At 44.9% G+C, this 19,123-nt stretch overlaps 1 protein-coding gene across 1 annotated transcript in view; it reads right to left on the bottom strand.

Annotated features, from left to right (window-relative positions):
* Positions 1 to 19,123, bottom strand: part of grik2 (glutamate receptor, ionotropic, kainate 2) — a 169,963-nt gene that overhangs the window by 98,780 nt on the left and 52,060 nt on the right. Inside the window, 5 exon segments of the mRNA XM_042107244.1 lie at positions 86 to 139; positions 2,063 to 2,244; positions 12,673 to 12,930; positions 14,850 to 14,982; positions 14,984 to 15,018. Of these exon segments, the coding sequence (XP_041963178.1) occupies positions 86 to 139; positions 2,063 to 2,244; positions 12,673 to 12,930; positions 14,850 to 14,982; positions 14,984 to 15,018 (662 nt within the window).

Here is a 19,123-nt window from a genome sequence, read left to right as displayed (position 1 = left end):
TGCTTCCTAGGTCCCTTAATGTTGATTAAAGAAGCTACATCAAAAACAAAAAAAGACGCTTATGAGCTACACCATATGGCCTTACCAGCGTGGTGAAGATATAGTGGTAATATTCTGTCATCATTCCCATGGCCAGACCCTAGAAAACAAAGAGCAAAGAATCCAACACAAAACTAAACAGATCAACAGACAGACAAAGACAGAGAGTGTGGAGTGTTGCTACTTCATGCCTAAAAGCCAAAACAAATGTAATCCTCCCCATCCGTATCATTTTTACACATGTGTGTGTATGAATCCTCAAACAAATGACAGGAAGTGTGTGTGTGTGTGTGTGTGTGTGTGTGTGTGTGTGTGTGTGTGTGTGTGTGTGTATGTGCATACAGTATGTAGCATGTGATCATGTTTCCCTTTGCACACATATGTTAATTCATTACGGATGACTATGTTTGATCCTCAGTGCTCTGCCCTGTGTTGCTGTCTCTAGTCTACAGCTGAGCAAGTGGACCAGTCACAGCCAGTCAGACTCTCACGCAGATTATGAATCACTGATTATTATGGTAGCCGCAGCTAAAGAGTGTGATTAAATAGACTGGGGTCAGGGCTGTAATTGCTGCCAGTCTTGGGCCCACTTGGTGTCAGGGATCGACGGGGAGCCTCCCGGATATCTGCATCCCGAAAGACCCATCTCATTTTCTCACTGACAAGCGAGTGGGACAGCCTGAGTCAATGGGGAGGCAACCTGCCAGTCACACAGTGAACTTAGTCGCAGGCAGGCATCAAATTGTATGATTGACAGCCAGTAAGGTAAGCTGTGCTTATCGGTAAAGATACCAGTGTCTGTTTTTTTTTCGTTGTTTTTTTTTTTTTTGCTGACAGTTTTTTTTCTAAGTGTATGGATTTTTAATGGCTCCGGAGGACACTATTTACAATAGGCTAGATAACTACAAAGGAATTAGTCTGAACCATTCCAATTCAGATGGTCCTCATTGCAACCAAGCTGTTCAAGGAAAAAGCCACTCAGTCAGATTAACTGAGTATGACAGTGAAGAAGTCGTAACACAGTCTGAAATGACTTCTAACAGAGTTTCAGAAGAGAGGAGTGGCACAGATCGCAGACTATCACACAAATACAGTCCAGTGTATCATTACTCCCCATTAGCCCAACATATCTCACACGCCACCAATGATGAGTCTTCTTGACCTTCATTACCAATCCACCACTGTGGGATTGATTAAGCAGGCCTGTGAATGAGTGTCAGAATGAATCATGCTATCTTTAATATTTGATTACACATGTGAGCTGAAGGAAACATGAGCTCTCCTAATTACGTTTCCTTGAAATATCAGTGCCACCACCCCCCCACCCCACGACCTTCCCACGACCTCCCCGAGTAGTTTTTGTGCAGCTGCACATGTGAAGATTCTCTCACAGCACTTATGTGCCGGAGTACATGTTCTGAAGTGCACTATAGATGTATATTGAATAGATGTATACTGAAATAGTGTATGTACATCGATGTGCTTTAGTGGAAATCGTAAGGTGGGGATCACATAGGCCAGCGCCAAGCGGCAGCGCCAAGCGTAGACCATAATAAGTTCTATATCGTTCCTAAGTAACACAAACGGTTTGCCTAAACTGACAATTGAATACGCTCGCGTTGCGCTTAGAAAGTTTAACCAAGTTGTTACGCTAGCGCTGCCACCGTTGCGCTGCCGAACAATAGAGAACAATAGGGAACCTGCTGCTTGCCACTGGTCAGTGTGATCCCTGTCTAAGGGTTATTTAGGGTTAATCAGATTTCCTTTCTGATAATGTACTTTATTGCATGGAAAGATGGATCTGGAGATGGAAAAGAAGAGCACACAAAGAGCATTTGTGTGTGTGTGTGTGTGTGTGTGTGTGTGTGTGTGTGCGTGTGTGCGTGTGTGCGTGTGTGTGCGTTGAGGGAGTTGTCACTGTGTGTGTTTGTGTGTATCTCTGAATTTGTGTGTATGTGTGTGGCGGTGGCAGTGCCATCTTTTTCAAAAGGCTTTTTCCAGTGTGCTGTTGCCAGTTCATCACCTGCTTCAGAATGCCGGCCGCCATCTCATGGCCGCAGTCGAAGATGACATGGAACTCCTTTCCGCGCTTCATCTCCTTCAACAAAGGTTTGGCGTCCTTGGTCTCCGCTGGCAACTGCCGGATTTTTAAGCGGATGTTGTAACGGGAGGGGGCTTTAATGAGCTCCTGTAGCCGGATGAGACCTTCAGGAGGAAGAGGAGGGAGAGGAGGGAGAGGAAGAAGAGAGAAATGTGGGTGGATGTAGAGAATCACAGAGAAAGGAAGGGGAAAGAGTGGGAGACAGAGAGACAAAGAGAGAGAAAGAAGGGGGGGGGGACAGTCAGATTGCAGGCTTCAGTTTCAAATGGCATTCACTGTGGTTTACAAAGCTGAGAGTTGAGCCTTGCTGTCACACCAAGAAATTGTTAGTTAAGCAAATGAAAGAACTTTTCAAGCTGAAAAGACGAAACAGTCAGACTATGAAATAGAACCATATTCAAAATGTAATCAAAAACTTTTCTGAGACAAGGCAACTGAATAAACACAGTGAAACATGGGAAACACTTAGAATAGTGCAGGCTGGGGAATATACAGTGCCTAAGCCTATTGCCATTTTGGAAAATAGACTACAAATATGTATCTAGTATAATTGAAGTTAGACCCTGTATTCATTTGATTCCCTTGGTTTTAATTAGAGCTAGATAAGGATTCCCTATGAATAGATGGTCTAATGTCATCCAAGTTTAATGAAATCCATTCCTCTTTGAACATGTCATACTCCCTCTCTCTCTATCTCCCTTGCTTCTTCTCTCTCTCTCTTTCACTTTCTCTCTGTCTCCCATTCCCTCTCTCTTTCTCTGTCTCTCTCTATTTTCCGACTCATCTGTGTTTCCAGGCAGCTGAGCATGCTATGTGAATGCTGCCAGTCTATCTCATTGTCTGTCCTGAATGCCAATCAAGAAGCTCTGGTAGGCTACACGACGTGTGTGTGTGTGTGTGTGTGTGTGTGTGTGTGTGTGTGTGTGTGTGTGTGTGTGTGTGTGTGTGTGTGTGCGCAAGTCATGGTTCCTCAAGGGTAGAGGAGGGGTTCTGACACTATCTGTTCTTCTCCATTACATGGTGGACCACTTCTCATCCTCTTCTGATCACGTATTTATGTTCATAGGAGAGGTGTTGAGTAAAATATTGAATATTTTGTCATATTCAGCAGTACCACTAGTCTACTACTATCTTTTGAATAGTGACCTTGTGCCCAAAAAAGTCACCATGCGATTAGGATTAGCTCGCCGCAGCAGTAATGCTGGCAGGGTGAATAAACAACCAAGCAAGGTGCCGCAGTGCATCAACGTTTAGAAGAGACACATCAGCATAGTGGGCTATGTGTGACTCGCTACGCATTTACTAATTTCTCACAAAGTCAGTCAGAGCAGAGGAACAAAGACATGTCAATATCTGATACTATAATTGCAGGCCTCAGACATTATACCAGATATTATATTTAGTTGAATCAGATTGATCTTCAAGCTCTTATCTAAAGGCTCAGCAATGTGCCCCTGTCTGACTGATACCTGTAAAGATCAATGGCCCCTGTGAAGGTCACTGTTCTGATTCCTACAAGCCAGGCCTTTCCAGCCTCTCCCAATGACCCGACATTTGACCACTGTATCACATGACGCTGCCTACGTTAGAAAGCGCGGCTGTGTGCAACTCTCAGCGGTCCCCACTGCAGTAGGCTTCGCTTCAGCACCTCCTCCAGCAAATTCAGAGAAAGACAACAACATCAACCCCAACCCCCCCCCCCCCCCCCACCACCCCCGCCCACCTCCACCCTTCCCTCCCTGCCCCCTCCCTCCTTCCTCCCTCGTTCCAGCGTGAGGGATGGAGGAGCAGCCAGATGTTTTCCTCTCCTCCGGCGGCCGCTCCCCTGCCGCCTCTTTTTTGGCTGGTGGCGCTATTTGTTTTATTTCCGCGCTCCGCTTGAGCGGGCAGCGCGCTGCGGGTCTCTCTCGGCCCACGGCGCCGTTTTAGCGGCCAGAACCCCCCTCTCCTCCTCCTCCTCCTCCTCCTTCGGCCAGACAGACAGCCAGCCACGCACAGCCACTCGGAGGCTCTCTCTCTCTGTAATGCAGTGGGGTGAGTAGCCCAGTGACACAGCACAGCGGGGGTGGCCCTCGCGCACTCTGCCGATGGGTCATCAGCCATACTAAAGGCAAGAAGGTCACTCGCAGCAGCAGCTACAGACATCATAGAATCTGTGCATCACTAATGGCATTCACACCATCTGGGTCCAGCTGGAAGCAGCCATGCAAACATTATCTACCGTACATTCAGATGGGTATGACAAACGTGGGGGAAAAAACAACAACACTGGACTGAAAAAAACAAAATAATAACACAACACTGGACTGCTGATTCATAGTGTAACTATTGCAGATGTAGTAGCTATCTATTTCAATGCAGGTAGTAATGAAGACATATTTACATGGACTAAAAATGTAATTTGCACTATTTAAGACATGATCCTTGTAGGAAGTGTGAATGGTTTTGAAGAATTTGGAATGCATTTTTTCCCACAGACTGCTCTGAAAGTATAAGAAGTCCTGACTCTGGTACGCTGATGTTTAAGTCCAAAATCTACCACTGTGCTTCTGTACATTGCACTACATCACAACACAAGGCCAACTACTGCGGCAACCTCCTCTCATTTAAAGTTCTCTTTTCTTCTTTGCTTGTGGCTACTCCTCTCCATCCTCACACTTGTTTTCTTCTCTACACATTTGGGAGAGCTCACAGGGCAAGAGCGCCCTGAGTGAGAGAGAGAGAGAGAGAGAGAGAGAGAGAGGGAGAGAGAGAACAAGAAAAAGAGTGAAGGTGAAATGCTACTGTCAGTGGTGATCTGCACTGACTGGCTACTAATGCCTTCAGACCGTTGCTGGATCTGCATTTAACTTTGCATGAATATTTCATTCCCTTCAAAGCGTTTATTAGCAGTCTGTCAGGGGGCCTCCTGAGCATGAAACGTATCAGCCTGTGATAAATATCCGCCTGGACCGCATCGCTCAAGTGCTCCCAAAGAAAACAAAATCCTTTCAAGACGGCAACAAGCACACTTCAGCGATGCGGCCAGAGATGTGGTTCTTCTGTGTAGGTGGTGTGCTAGTGCTACCCAGGGACAGCCTCAGAACGTGTGTCCTCCTCCTCCTGTGATTTCTTTACAAGTGCATCATGGGACAGCAGAGGATTGTGGGAGAGGGGGCGTCTTGTAATAATGCAGGGAGCTCTTGACAGAGCAACCAAGGTTAATGTGGACCACGGGGTCAAACACACCCGCTTATTTATGTCTGATTAAACGTGCCGAACAAATTGAAGTAAGATTAAAAACGGTTTCTGGCCAAAGGTTTTAACAGCATCACTGGCAAAACGCAAATGACATTCCATATTTGTAGGAATAACTCACACGTTCACACAGCCTTACGCATCTGGTCTCTCTCCCTTGTTATTCGCCTCCATGGCCTTGTAAAAGTCGAGCGGTCGGCAAGTGGCTGACTAATCCGACGGAGCGTTTTTATCGTTGATGGCGGAGGGTAAAGAGAGGACTTCCAAGAGCTGAGCAGTGGGGGTGACGCCTGAGCTTGGCCACGTTCTAGGGAACGCGCTCGGCACTCGGCGGGTGTGTCCGAGGGAACATCTGCTGCTCAGGCGGCGCAGGCTGCCTGCTTGCTCTCGAACACCTTGTCAAAGCCGCTCACAGATGCGCCGCATTAATTAACATTTGTGTGCCATCTTGATACGTCAGACACCATGAAGCACAAGCATGCTTGGGCATTAGGATAAAATATACAGAGGACTAAGAATTTAAGCTCTAGGTATTTCTTGTTTTGTTGTTTTTTTTTTTCTTTTTGCTTTGTTTTCTCTCCGATGACAATCTAATAGGAGCAGATGAAAAGTTTAATCCTTCCATGAGAGCCCCAACATTATTGCAAAACAAAATCTCTCCTCCAAAGGACAAAGACAAAAAAGAGGAACATGAAGGACAAAAAAACAGCAGTAATAAAAAAACAGCATAGCAAATAGTAATCATCGGCGTGCCTATATCCAAACGCTATTTCCCGAGGCGAGAGCGATCGCAGCACTTATTATGGTGAAGCGGCAAAAACTGAAATTAGTATGGCACTTGAAGCAATGTAAAGATAGCGGTAGGGGGTGGGGGTTGGTGCGGTGGGGGTGGGGGTTGGGTGGCAAGAGGATAGAAGCACACACAACTCTCTGAAGAATCTGCGGAGCAGAAGTGGAGCGCCTGATGGGCTAGGCCCTTCATTACTGTGAGTACGGCTGCCGGTGTGGAGCAGTCGCACAGATCAAATTGAAACAGATTACTGGAGGGGTCTTGGGAGAGTCTGGGTGCGCTCCAGCGCTGCTCACTTCAATTCAGGCTCTTAGCAGATTTTGAAATGCGTTTATAGGCTTCTCTGCTTGAACGAACTCATGATATAAACCCACGGTGGCTAACAAACATAGACACCCTCTGAGCGCTCAGGGGCCAAATGCTAAAAACGCAAACGCAAACACAGGAACCAGAAATGCATGCGCGCACCCCAGCAGCCACTACACACACACACAAGCACAAGCACACACACACACACACACACAACACACACACACACACACACTCACACACACACACGCTCACACACACACACAAACAAACATACTCAAATGGATATAATGAATCTATTTTTTCATTGTGCAAACTATTTATAGAGAAAGCATCAACACCTACAGGGCAAAACACCTAGAGGCAGGTTCAAAAATTGTGCTTGGAAACACACACACTAAAACACACATACACAAACACACACTCGCACACACACATACACACTGTTATGAAACTGATTATACTCATACCTATACATTCATGAATCAAGATTATTATGACCGCACTAGCCACTAGCAGTCCTAATGCAGATGTAAACTGTGTTGTGTTAACCACACACCCTGCACTCGTCTCAAACCAGCAACTCACAGCACTTCAGATTAGGAGTTGAGCGCACTAGCAAAGTGAGCTAAAAATCCCAGTACATAGTAGCCTATATCATGCACATTTATATAGCCTACCATAGACTATCTAGTGGTAATCTGGGTACCCAGAAGTTTGCATCATGCTAACCTAGTGGTTGCTCATCTCTGGGGCTACAGTTAGCTGGATTTGCCATCGTCCAGAGCTGTTAGTAGTTTTCTCCATGTCTGTGCCTGTTTATCTGTAATTGTTTAGGTTACAGTATCTATGTCAGATCCTGATGGCTGGCTGTTAAAAATCTTCTAATGTAACAACTAGTTAACTATACAGGAGCCTACCTGATAGCTGAATCACTGCACAAGATGGAATAGTATGGAATGTCACTGACACCAGCTCTCAAAAAATAATCTTATGTGCAATCTTATTTAACTCGTGTCATTTAGTTGTTTTGTATTTCTTAAAATATGTATTATGACCATCGCTAGCATAGCTATCATAGCGGTCATATAGGAGTTTTTCCTGTCATCAACTTTCTGAATTTTTGGTCAACGATTTCCAGGACACCGAAACACCAGGGCACATAAAACTTGGTGGGCATGTAGCCCCACAAAAAATTTACCGAACATTTTTGTTTAGTCCCGCTGGGCCCCCAAAACCTGAAAAATGCAGTTTTTCCTAAATAATTACCCGAACTGTGGCACCCAAGATGACAGAATCTTTATAGTATGTTATAGTATGTATCAATTTAGCCCATAACCACTCATTTGTGATTTGCACCGCCCCATCCCACAAAAATGAAAATGCAACAATATACCACTTTAATCGCCCTTATCTTTGGTTAAGATATCTGAACTGCACCAAATGTGTATACAATAAATACAATAAATGAATTAACACATTAACACACATACTGTAAACACACACACACGCACACACACACACACACACACACACACAATCATGCATATAAACACACACACACACACACACACACATTCAGACATGAATGCATGCACACGCACGCACACACAGACTCACACACACGCGCACACACACCATAACCCCCCTTAACTGACACACACACACATACGCACACTCACAAGCGAACACACAGACACACACAGAGAAACACACATAGTACACAAAAGCAAATGCACACATGCACACACTCATTTACATATACAACAGTTGCAAGAGTATATAGATAGATAGATAGATAGATAGATAGATAGATAGATACTTTATTCATTCCGAGGGAAATTTTAGAGTAGAGGATGGAGTAGGAAATGGAGACAAATTGACAAGCGTGATTCATTTTTGTGAGCGAATGTGCAGGACTGAGCGGCGGTCATATTTTGCACCATTATGCGGTACATCTAGTTTCCATCCTAAACACAAACTGTGAAAACAAAGTGTGAAAAGTTTTCCCCACGTACCTTCATGCCATAAATCCTTTATGATGGCAGCCATACAATCAGACACTCTTGAGTGAACAAGCTGCTATTCTCCTGTCTAAAGTGACCTTTCAACTAATGCAATTAAAAAAATGTCAGGCTTACATGGGTCAAACACGACGCCATAAAGAAATTACACGCACCGGGCACACAGTAAATTACCTTCCTGCTGAGGGGTCGAAACACACTAAAAGGAGCTGTTTTCTACATTCAATTCCAGTTTTTATTGTCGACTGTGCTGTCTGTCAACAGCACTACAATTCCCTCAGGACACGGCTGGGCTTTAATGGCACAAATACAAAGATCCCCATGACAGATTAGGGCAGCACCAAAAAAATCAAGCAGCTTTTTTTGTTTGTTTGTTTTTTTTTTTTTTGGGGGGGGGGGGGGGGGGGGTGCAAGTAGCCCGACTAGCCTCTCCCTGACCCCAGTGTGTGCTATGTGGGCTGGCTGAGATGTTGTCGCAGTGCCTGGCCCATAAAGGCAATGAGGAGGGCAGTTAAGCTGTCACTCTCTGCGGCGGCCGAGTGAAGGAGAGGGAGAGGGGAGAAGGAGAAAGGCTGGAGAGAAAGTGATTGAGACAGGACCAGAGACAGGACGAAGGAAAGAACAAATAATCGACACTGCACCCACATAAACACAACCCCCCCCCATATTCACACACACACACACACACACACACACACACACACACACACACACACACACACTCAAAAGCCTCACAAGCCTAGCCCAGCAGAGCTGTCTTACTAACCCTCACGGAAGCCAAAATATTTGTTTTTTTTGTCATTTTCTTCTCGCCAGCTCACACACTGCCTGACGAAAGAGCAGTACCAGACAGCATCTACATCTTCACTGACCACTACAGTGTGTGTGTGTTTCTCTGTGTGTGTGTGTGTGTGTGTGTGTGGTCTATGTGTGTGTGTGTGTGTGTGTGTGAGTGTGTGTGGTCTGTGTGTGGTCTGTGTGTGTGTGTGGTGTGGTACATGGCCTCTGACTAGTCCCAGAAATGTGTGGTCACTTACAGAACACAATGGGTCACATGGTAACTGACATAACAATCATATGACCAGTGACACATCATATGAGCAACCCCGCCCCCACCGGCATAACATAAGGGATCATATGGTAACTGACATAACATAAGGCAACAAATGCCCAGTGACATAAGGGATCATATGGTGTATGGCATAACATAAGGGATCATATGATCACTGACATAACATAGGGCAACAAATGCCCAGTGACAACACAAGGACAACATCAGCTAAATGGCATGACATATAGTACTAGTGTTAATTTCGTCAGACAAGACGAGAGGAAATATGTTCGTCAACGACCTTTTTTTTTCATGACTAAGACGAGACAGCACTAATGTACTGTAACACTGACTAAGACTATCTTAATATCCATCATTGTTGACGAAAAAAGACAAGACTAAAATGTTTTGCATGAAATAAAAACTAAGATAAAATCTCTTTCATTTTCGTCAACAAAATGAGAAGACAGAATATCTAGCTGTTACGTTTTCAAAATATTCCGAATGAGTTCACGCGCAACAGCTTTCCTGTAGGCTAGTCTACGTGCTGTTGCTGCAACCCTGTGGCTGCAACATGAAACTACATGGAACAAGAACACCGGGTATTTTTGCCCGAGTTAGCAAGCTAACTACCTAAGCTTTATGCCACAATGCTAGATAGCCTACCTAGTAATCAGAAATAATTTGTTATAAAAAAAAAAGACTAAAATGTTTTGACTAAAACTGACTAAGACTAAGATACCTTTAGTTTTCTTTTGACTAAAACTAGACTAAAATAACGAGACTTTTAGTCGACTAAAACTTGACTAACAAAAATTATATTTGAATGACTAAATATGACAAAGACTAAAAAGGACATTTCGTCACAAGACTAAGACTACGACTAAATTAAAAATAGGTGACAAAATTAACACTATATGCTAAATGGCATAACATACTGTAAGCCATCGTATTCTAAATGGCATAACATACTGTAAGCCATCATATGCTAAATGGCATAACATACTGTAAGCCATCATATTCTAAATGGCATAACATACTGTAAGCCATCATATGCTAAATGGCATAACATAAGGAATAACAGGGTCACTGCCATTAGGAAACATAAGGTGCCTTGCACAAGCTAAGCACTGGTGCACTTGTGCTGTAAAGGGATCATATAGCCAGTGACACCAGCTAACAGATGGCACGCTCCGCTGTGAGCCGGGAGAGGAGGCAGGCGCCGTGTCTAGCTCATATCCAGAGTGAAAATGAGAGACAGTCCCAGCCTCCCCAACCAATCCAATTACCCCAGTTATTGTTTCCTATGGATGTGGAGATCTTCTCTCTCTCTCTCTCTCTCTCTCTCTCTCTCTCTCTCTCTCTCTCTCTCTCTCTCTCTCTCTCTCTCTCTCTCTCTCTCTCTCTCTCTCTCTCTCACTCTCACTCTCACTCTTACTCTCTCTGGCAGGGCTTGTCCTGATGGGCCCTAGCCTGCTAGAGTGGGTGTGTTCACTTTGTAAGCTTATACCCATATCCCATAACACAGTATAAAAAAAATGATTTGCTGACTGAACTGTAGAAAAATATTTGCTTACTGAAGAGATGTCCTTTTGTTGTTTTGACTAAGTGTTTTGACTTATGTGTAGTGCAGTGTCTAATTTATTACAAGTGCATTACATTTAAACACAGGTTGACATTACCTAACTCAGTCAAAACAACAAGATGACTTGGCTGGGTTGAACTTAATGGTACGATAAGGAATCCGACATATACATCCGATGTACTGTATATGCTGTCTGTTGCAAATATCATTCTTTATCTAATGAATGTTAGAGCCTGACTTGTGGATCAGTTGTCAGTTTGAGCGAGTGCAATAAAGTGATATTTGTCTGCCTCAGATTAGGCCAGCCATCGCAGTGCACTGATGTGAAATTCAACACTATTAAACTGTCTAAACACTTTCACTTTCCTCCCAAACTCCCGCTGGCTGCGTCCCTCTGAGTTCTCCAGCAGAGATGCTGTAAGCAGCGGAGGGGCTACTGCAGCAGAGGCCTGCTGTCCCATTAAGGCCCTTTGATGAGGCAGCACGAGCAGCTCGACCGAGAGGAAGGGAGGGGACGGAGAGGGGAGGGGGAGGAGAGGAGAAGGGAGGGGCGGGTAATCTGGCCGTCACTCCTGGCGCTGGCTTCGCTGTCGACCCCTGGCATATGGCACGCATGCCCCTGGCTGCTTAGGGCCATGGCGGCGCCCACTGCTTCGCCACGGCTTGTCAGCCGGGAGCACTGGCCAGGACAGCGAACCTGCGGGAGGGGGGGATGGGGGGGGGGGGGGGGGGGGGGGGGGGGGTTGGTGTAGCCTTCCTGCCCCTGAGGCCGGATCACTCAGGCGGGAAAGGGGGACATGCTGTACCCGTCCAAACGGGCACGGGCGGGCAGGGGGAACCACCGGGCGGCTCAGCAGGCCTGCTGTTCTGTGGTGGCCACGGTGGATTGTGCTGTTTAGAAATGCTGCCACCTCATCTGCTGCTTTTCTCAGCACCGCACTGAAGCTAAAGATACAAGCATTCATTATCTATCTTTATAAAAAAAAAGTCCCTAATGGATGATACCATTACAATCCTCATGAACACTCCCCTGTACAGTGCATCTTAATAGTTTATGCTGCTCTGACATACTTAAAATATTCAGAAAAGATGCAGTCAGCAAGCACTTGACAATCTTCTGACTTATGCATATGCTACCTCAGCACTGCAGTACTTAAGCTGTGTGTGTGTGTGTGTGTGTGTGTGTGTGTGTGTGTGTGTGTGTGTGTGTGTGTGTGTGTGTGGGTGCGTGTGTGCGTGCGTGGTTGCGTGCAAGTGTGTGTATGCGTGTATGCATGTATGTGTGTGTTTGTGTGTGCATGGACTGAGTGCAGATATACAGTAGGACCATTCAATCAGTCCCATTATGCCACCAAAGAAGCCAGTGATATGCAGTATAGACTTAAGAAGGGAAATCTACAGAACATTCTGGGTGAAATATGACACCTTTTTAAAAAATCAAATATGATCCAATAAACAAAAACAAATCTCTCTTTGATGAATTTATATGAACAGAGATTGACTCCGGTAAACCTTTCAGGAGCCTTGTGTTATCACCTGTGCTATCATCGTAGACCACCGTGACAGTCTTCCATTTGAAGAAGTGCACCAGGTCCAGGATGGCCCTGCTGAGGGAGGAGAAGTCCGGGTAGAGGCTGACGTAGAAGGAGTCCCGGTTGTCGGACACCTGGTGCTTCCACTTGGTCTGGATGTGGGGGACGCCCAGGGCATTGCAGATGGACTGCACCGCATTGGCCGAGGAGCTGTGTGAGGGGCCAAAGATGGCCGCCACGCCTAGTGAGAGCTGGTCACATGCTGAGGAATGGGGGGGCGGGGAGAGAGGAGAGAGAAGAGAGAAAATGGCAGATGACTGTCACGGAACAAGGGCACTGGGAGGCTTCCATTCACAGAGCAGGAGAAATAATCTGACATCGCTTAAAGGGAGGGAGGCAGTTGCTCAGTAAGTAAGTAAGAGAGGTGGTCAGGGAATTGCTGGACTCCTCGGAGGAGTCGTGCCGGCTCTTGCTGGCTGGATGTTGATGTGTCCTTGAGCAAGACTCTGAACCCTTAACCGCTCCCTGTGGAATGAGCGGGGCTCCCGCATGCGAGGCGGCAGCTAGCAGCTCGAAAAAGCCTTTTAAAAAATCCAGTCTGTTTGCTCAGTCCTTCCATCTGCATTTCACTGGTAATGCTTTGAGAAATGAAATTGCTACGCTCATTCTTTAATCTTTTCGAACACAGGAAGCACATTATTTGATGTAGCAAAGCCTTGATGATATAGTATATGCATGTGTGTTACATGACATCACATGAATGCTGCTTTAAAATCAATCAACATTTTATTGTCCTCAGTAAAATATACGTCTATATCTACCCTCCTAATTCTTTGTTTTAATTTAATTTTATATAGCACATTTCACATACAGGTCATTCAATGTGCTTTACATAAACAAAAGCAAACAGGAATAGCTAATAAAAGCATAGAAGGGCAATAGTCAAAGAATACTTAAAAAAAACATAAAACACACAAGGTAATAGTACAAAAAGGCATACAATGGCAATAAAAATGTTTAAAAAGTAATAATTAAATCACATAAAAAGACAAAACATAGAATGATTATACTAGTCAAGCACCCAGTGAACAGTAGCCCCCTTTGGAGATTCTTGAAAATCATATTCATGTTAGCAAACATGACTATGACATGACTATGACATACAATAATGCTTTCATAATTAGACCTGTGTCATAACTCTATACCCATAGTTTAAAGGTAAACTATGCAGTATTGGCAATTTCCTTACTGTTTTCTTGGTTTTTGCTTCTTTTTCGCTGGCTCTGTCATGACGAATGTCTGAGAAACTCCATCGCTACCTTTTTCTAGCCGGTGCCTGGCATATATGTGTATTTGAATGCAGTAAAGCAATTTGTTACACTCATTATACTTCCTGACACTGAGGCCGTCGGCCCGCCGGCCCACAGTTGCAAGTGTGGTTTTTTCCGCTCACAGGCGCTAGGAGGAATCGAGACGGCCACCATTCAACCCGAAAAAAGTCATATAACCATTCCAATGACTCTGAAGCTGTTAAATGAAGGTAAATTAAGCTAAAAAAAACTTGCATATTAAGCAAAAAAACCTGTATAGTGTGCCTTTAATGGTATCATCAATCATATCCATCTCCATGTTTTAACTATATAAGAAAGATATCTAAAACCAGTGACACTGTGTTTAAAATGACCATGTTTCATCTCTGCATCACAGAGCTGCCACTGTTTCATCCACACCTACAGGTACAAGACAGAGATTACTGGTGTCTATAAAGCTGCCTGTGAGACACCAGCGGAGACCCAGCCGTGAATTACTGTCGCTGACTCATTAACTGATGCTAATCAGTTTTCTGTGTTTATCAGAGAGCTGGCCACAGAGACTGTCTCTTTGTTTAAAAGTAATGGATTTGGTCCCACACTCAGTGGGCCAGAATAACAACACAGAGGTGGTTAAAATCACTGCAGGCGACATGGTATGAAGTCTCTTAAAGATACAGCACCATGAGACACGTGCTGATGTAGTCAGAATCAAGGGAGATGGAGCAGCCATTGTCTTAGAGTTTCTCCAGATTCCCTCCAGTAACGTGAATTGCAAATGTAATGAGATTTACTAACGCTGACAAACAAATGGGAAATCAAGCCTTGTGTGCTGTCAAAAATGAATGTAATTAAGTGGTGTCTGTCTTACCCTTCCTGGAGGCTTCGAAGCTGTCGTGAATGTTTATCCTTTGGATGTCGTACGTGAGTGTCGTGTTTGGCAGGAGAGTTCTGTTCCTGTTGATTGTATTTAAAGCAAATTTAAAGGCAAGTTCTTCCGAACCTGACGGGTCCGCTTTCGATGGATTCAAATATGCCCCCTGAAAGAGAGGGAGAGAGAGAGAGAGAAGAAAAATACAAGTGTGCTGTTAGTTAATCAGAAAAAAGGCCCCATGTCAGCCAATCCTTCAGTGAACACTGAAATTAATGAAAAACAATTAGGTGGAAAGAACAGTACACAAGATTAATCTTCTTTAGGGGAAAATGCATCACACAGCTGTCCAGCTAATACACACACACACACACACACACAAACACACACACACACACACACATACAGTACATACACACATACACACAGAGAGAGATGTGTATCACTGCCCAACAGCAGGAGAGAGTGTTTTAAAGTCTGCCCACTACAATAAGCTGGCCTCCTGTGTGTTATTTTGACAGACTACAGATGAATGAGGTTGCTATGGCGAGAGGGAGGAGGGAGTTCCTTGATTGATGTGGCCCCTTATTGGCCAGCCGATCAATCAATTAAACCCATAGGGAGAAGTATAGTGTGAGTGAGAGAGAAGGAGAGAAATTGAAGTGTTTTGTTTAAGGTAGGCATATAGCTCCCTGCCCTACACAAGCACAAATGCGCGCACACACACACACACACACACACACACACACAGACACACACACACACACACACACACACACACACACACACAAACACTGTCGTCTTTGCTTTGCGCTTTATTTACCTTTGATGCTAAGCTCAGAGGGCTCAACCCTTTAACCTCTCAATAATACTCAAGTGTGAATGGCCTCCCTGCACTGCTGCGCCACCTCTAACTTGACCTTACAGACTCGTGCACAGCCACCCCTCCTCAGAACAGGACGCCGGAGCCCAGCGGTGACGAGTGTTCTCTGTGATCTCGTCTGCAGGAAAGGAGTTCCTTTCACAGAATCTCAGGGCGCCTGAAAGTCACTCATCAGCCAAGTGCCTTTTGTTGCTGCCAGGAGAAAAGGGAATCCAAAATGGCCTCGTGTTGTGCACAATCAAACATTTAGCAGCATAATAGGATTCACCTCCCACCCGACGCCTGAAGGCAAAGATTTTCGCTAGTTCGCTATCCAGACACTATCCTCTCTAACCCTGGAGAGTTTGTTTGCGTCTGTCTCTTTTTTGCTTCCTTTTTTGTGGTTGATTCTACCATTTCTTTTTTCCTTTTAGTTTGAGGGTACATCATGTAACATTTGTTCCTCTATAAAACCCAAAGTAGGACAAATATGTGAGCAGGTGTGCCTTTGAGAAAACCTCCTGCTAAGTGTGATCCTCTCTCCCCCTCACTTTGAGAACTCCTGGAGGGCCTTTCCAACGAAGCTTTGTTTAAATTGCTTCACAGTGTCGTATTGATCTTTTTGTGAAGCGGGTAGCATTGTCTCTTTCTCTACGAAACAAAGCGAGGGAAATATATCTTTGTTTCTTTTTTTTCAATATTTTAATGTCATACTTACGGGATCATTTTAGGATAGAAGGTTTGTGTCATTTCAGTTACAGCTTACCTATTCTACAATACAGCAGCACACAGAGCCCTAATTTAAACTGTGAGCAAAGTGCCCAGCTGCAATGCTCCCACACACCAAACAATAGCTTTAGTTCATGCATGACTTTGCACTTGAGAGCCTATAATGTATCATAATAATGTCCTCTTCTCATTGATTACTAGGTCAAGAGCTCTGCACCTGCTGCTTCAAACAATCACCAATAAAGTTGGCTATAGAAGGACTACTATTAATTATCATTTATTATTTATGGCTATAACAAAAGTGAGGAAGGTCTCATCTGAAAAGAGACTGGTGAGGAGGCAACAAGAGTGAGACAAAGTTCCTCCCCTCATTGGTATGCACCCCATGGGGGAGTCCTAGTTTGCATGTCATAATGAGTTTGAAGGCGTTAATAACCATCAGTTAAGCAGGATGTACTATAATTGGAAGTGTGCAGTTCTGGAACCATCCTTTCACAAAGAAGGGAGGACAATTCATGTCCTCATTCTCTCTCTCTCTCTCTCTCTCTCTCTCTCTCTCTCTCTCTCTCTCTCTCTCTCTCTCTCTCTCTCTCTCTCTCTCTCTCTCTCTCTCTCTCTCTCTCTCTCTCTCTCTCTCTCTCTCTCTCTCTCTCCAAAAAGGCTGCATTGAGAGGATAATGCCATGTGGGCAGGGGCGGGAAAAAAAAGGGGGATAAATGATTGGAGGGAGGACGGTGAAGGAGTGAGTGAAGGTGAAAGAGATGGAGGGAGGTGGGGGTTTGAGGGGGATGAGGAGCTTCAAACGGGCCCCTAGAAACATGAAAAAGGCTCCCGACCTGCAGGTAGGAGGGGAACGAATGTGGTGGTGGTGCTTAAAGGTGCTTAAAGAAAAAAAAAAAAAGAAAGAAAGAGGGAGAGAAAACAGGAATAAAGAAAAGGAGAGTCAAACATAAAGAGAAAAAAAGAAAGAAAAAAGGAAGGATAGAAAGAAAGAAAGTAAGAAAGAAAGAAAGATAGATAGATATAGAAAATAAGGAAGTAAAACAGAAAGAAAGAAAGAAAGAAAGAATGAGAGAGGAGGAACGCATGTGTGACTAGTGGGCAAAAATGACTGGCTCTTAATCCCAGCCAATGACAAGCAACTAGGTCCCTGTGCTCGCCCGGAGATTAGCCGCGCTTTCTCTCAGCAGGCCGAACCGTGGAAACCTCACGGCGTGGAGACTCTCCGAGAGAAAAGTGGCCTTTTGTTTGAGAGCAACTGAGCTAAAGCCACAATGTCCCAATTAAGCTGTTACTCCTCACCTTACAAAAGCCCATAAAAGACCTGAGTCCTCGCTGAGCTCCTTCAGGCACAGCCGACAGGCTTTATGGGCCTGTGAAACGGAGGTGGGGAGGGGGGTGGTGGGAGGTTAGTCCAGGTCACGCGGTGACTCTCTCGGTGACGAGCCGAGGTTGTAGGGGTCACGGCGACGCATGTCTCAGGAGAGGGACCGGGGAGCGCCATGACACGTGTCAAACACACACACTCAATCTGTCGTCGGGATACCGACCGGTGAACTACATTCCTGGCCCGCCAATCTCCAGCATTCTAATGAGCACCACCTGACATCGCCCTCCTCATTGTGCTCCCACAACCAATCAAAAGGTTTAACCCATGCAGAAATGTGTCTCCCCAGCCAATTAGATCACAAGGCACAAAAGTAGTGTTTCTGGGCAGATAATTCTCCTCTACATTACTGTAGCTGAACCGATTCCTGCAGCTGAATAGTAAAACACTACATTAATAAATGAAGCTACGGGACCTCAGGAGAAAAGAAAGGGGGGAAATGGCACCTAAAGTGTAGCTTAACTGCACTGTGACGTCCAGCAGATTATTATATAATCTTGAGATTGAGATTTTTCTATCAAATCTTTCTCACTAAGCACAAAAAAGTTATTTTATTCTGTTATATCATTCTAAATCATGACCGAGCTTTTTCTTAGTACCGGTACCCTGCTATTCTCCTTAGTACTGTTGCAATGTTATGAGTCCTTGTTATAGCTCTTTGTTCTCAATAGCTGTTCAAACCTCCTCATCAGCTGCCATTCTGAATCAGAGAACATGCTCAATGACTTTTTGTGATGGGTGACTCCTCCACATGTATCTCTCTCCCTTTCTCTCTCTCTCTCTCACACACACACACACACACACACACACACACACACACACACGCTGTCCCCCAAAATCACACTACTTCATAGCATCTCAATCAATGCACCACTGAGCACATTTGCCTGAATTATTAATCATACACGCACACCGCGAGCACAATCAATGTGTTCACAATGCTGTCCCCTTGATCAAGGGCCACTTATCTTCCGAAGCGTAGAGTTTCCTTTCAATCGGTTTGTGCAGTGAGCTCAAACGTGCAAAAAGCCTGATTATTCCCCCTGCAAATAATCCCCAGTCGCATGAGGAACCAAGAGAACGCATAGATTTGTTTACCTCCCCTCAAACTACAATATGAGCAATACACTGTAAGCTGATCAATCTGTTCAGATCACAACGAGATTACAGCAAACACAGATCAATACTGAGATGGCATTGATCAGACCAGATGCTGCCTAAAATAGGGAGGGATAGCCAGCATGGTTTAATAGGCCCCAAAGCCACCAGTCACAGTGCAGCAGGATACAGGCCACC

The sequence above is a fragment of the Alosa sapidissima genome, chromosome 10 (assembly GCF_018492685.1).
Source record: "Alosa sapidissima isolate fAloSap1 chromosome 10, fAloSap1.pri, whole genome shotgun sequence".
In the NCBI taxonomy this organism is placed as follows: Eukaryota; Metazoa; Chordata; class Actinopteri; order Clupeiformes; family Clupeidae; genus Alosa; species Alosa sapidissima.
Note: the sequence above shows the minus strand (reverse complement) of the source record. Positions and strands in the feature narration are given on the sequence as shown.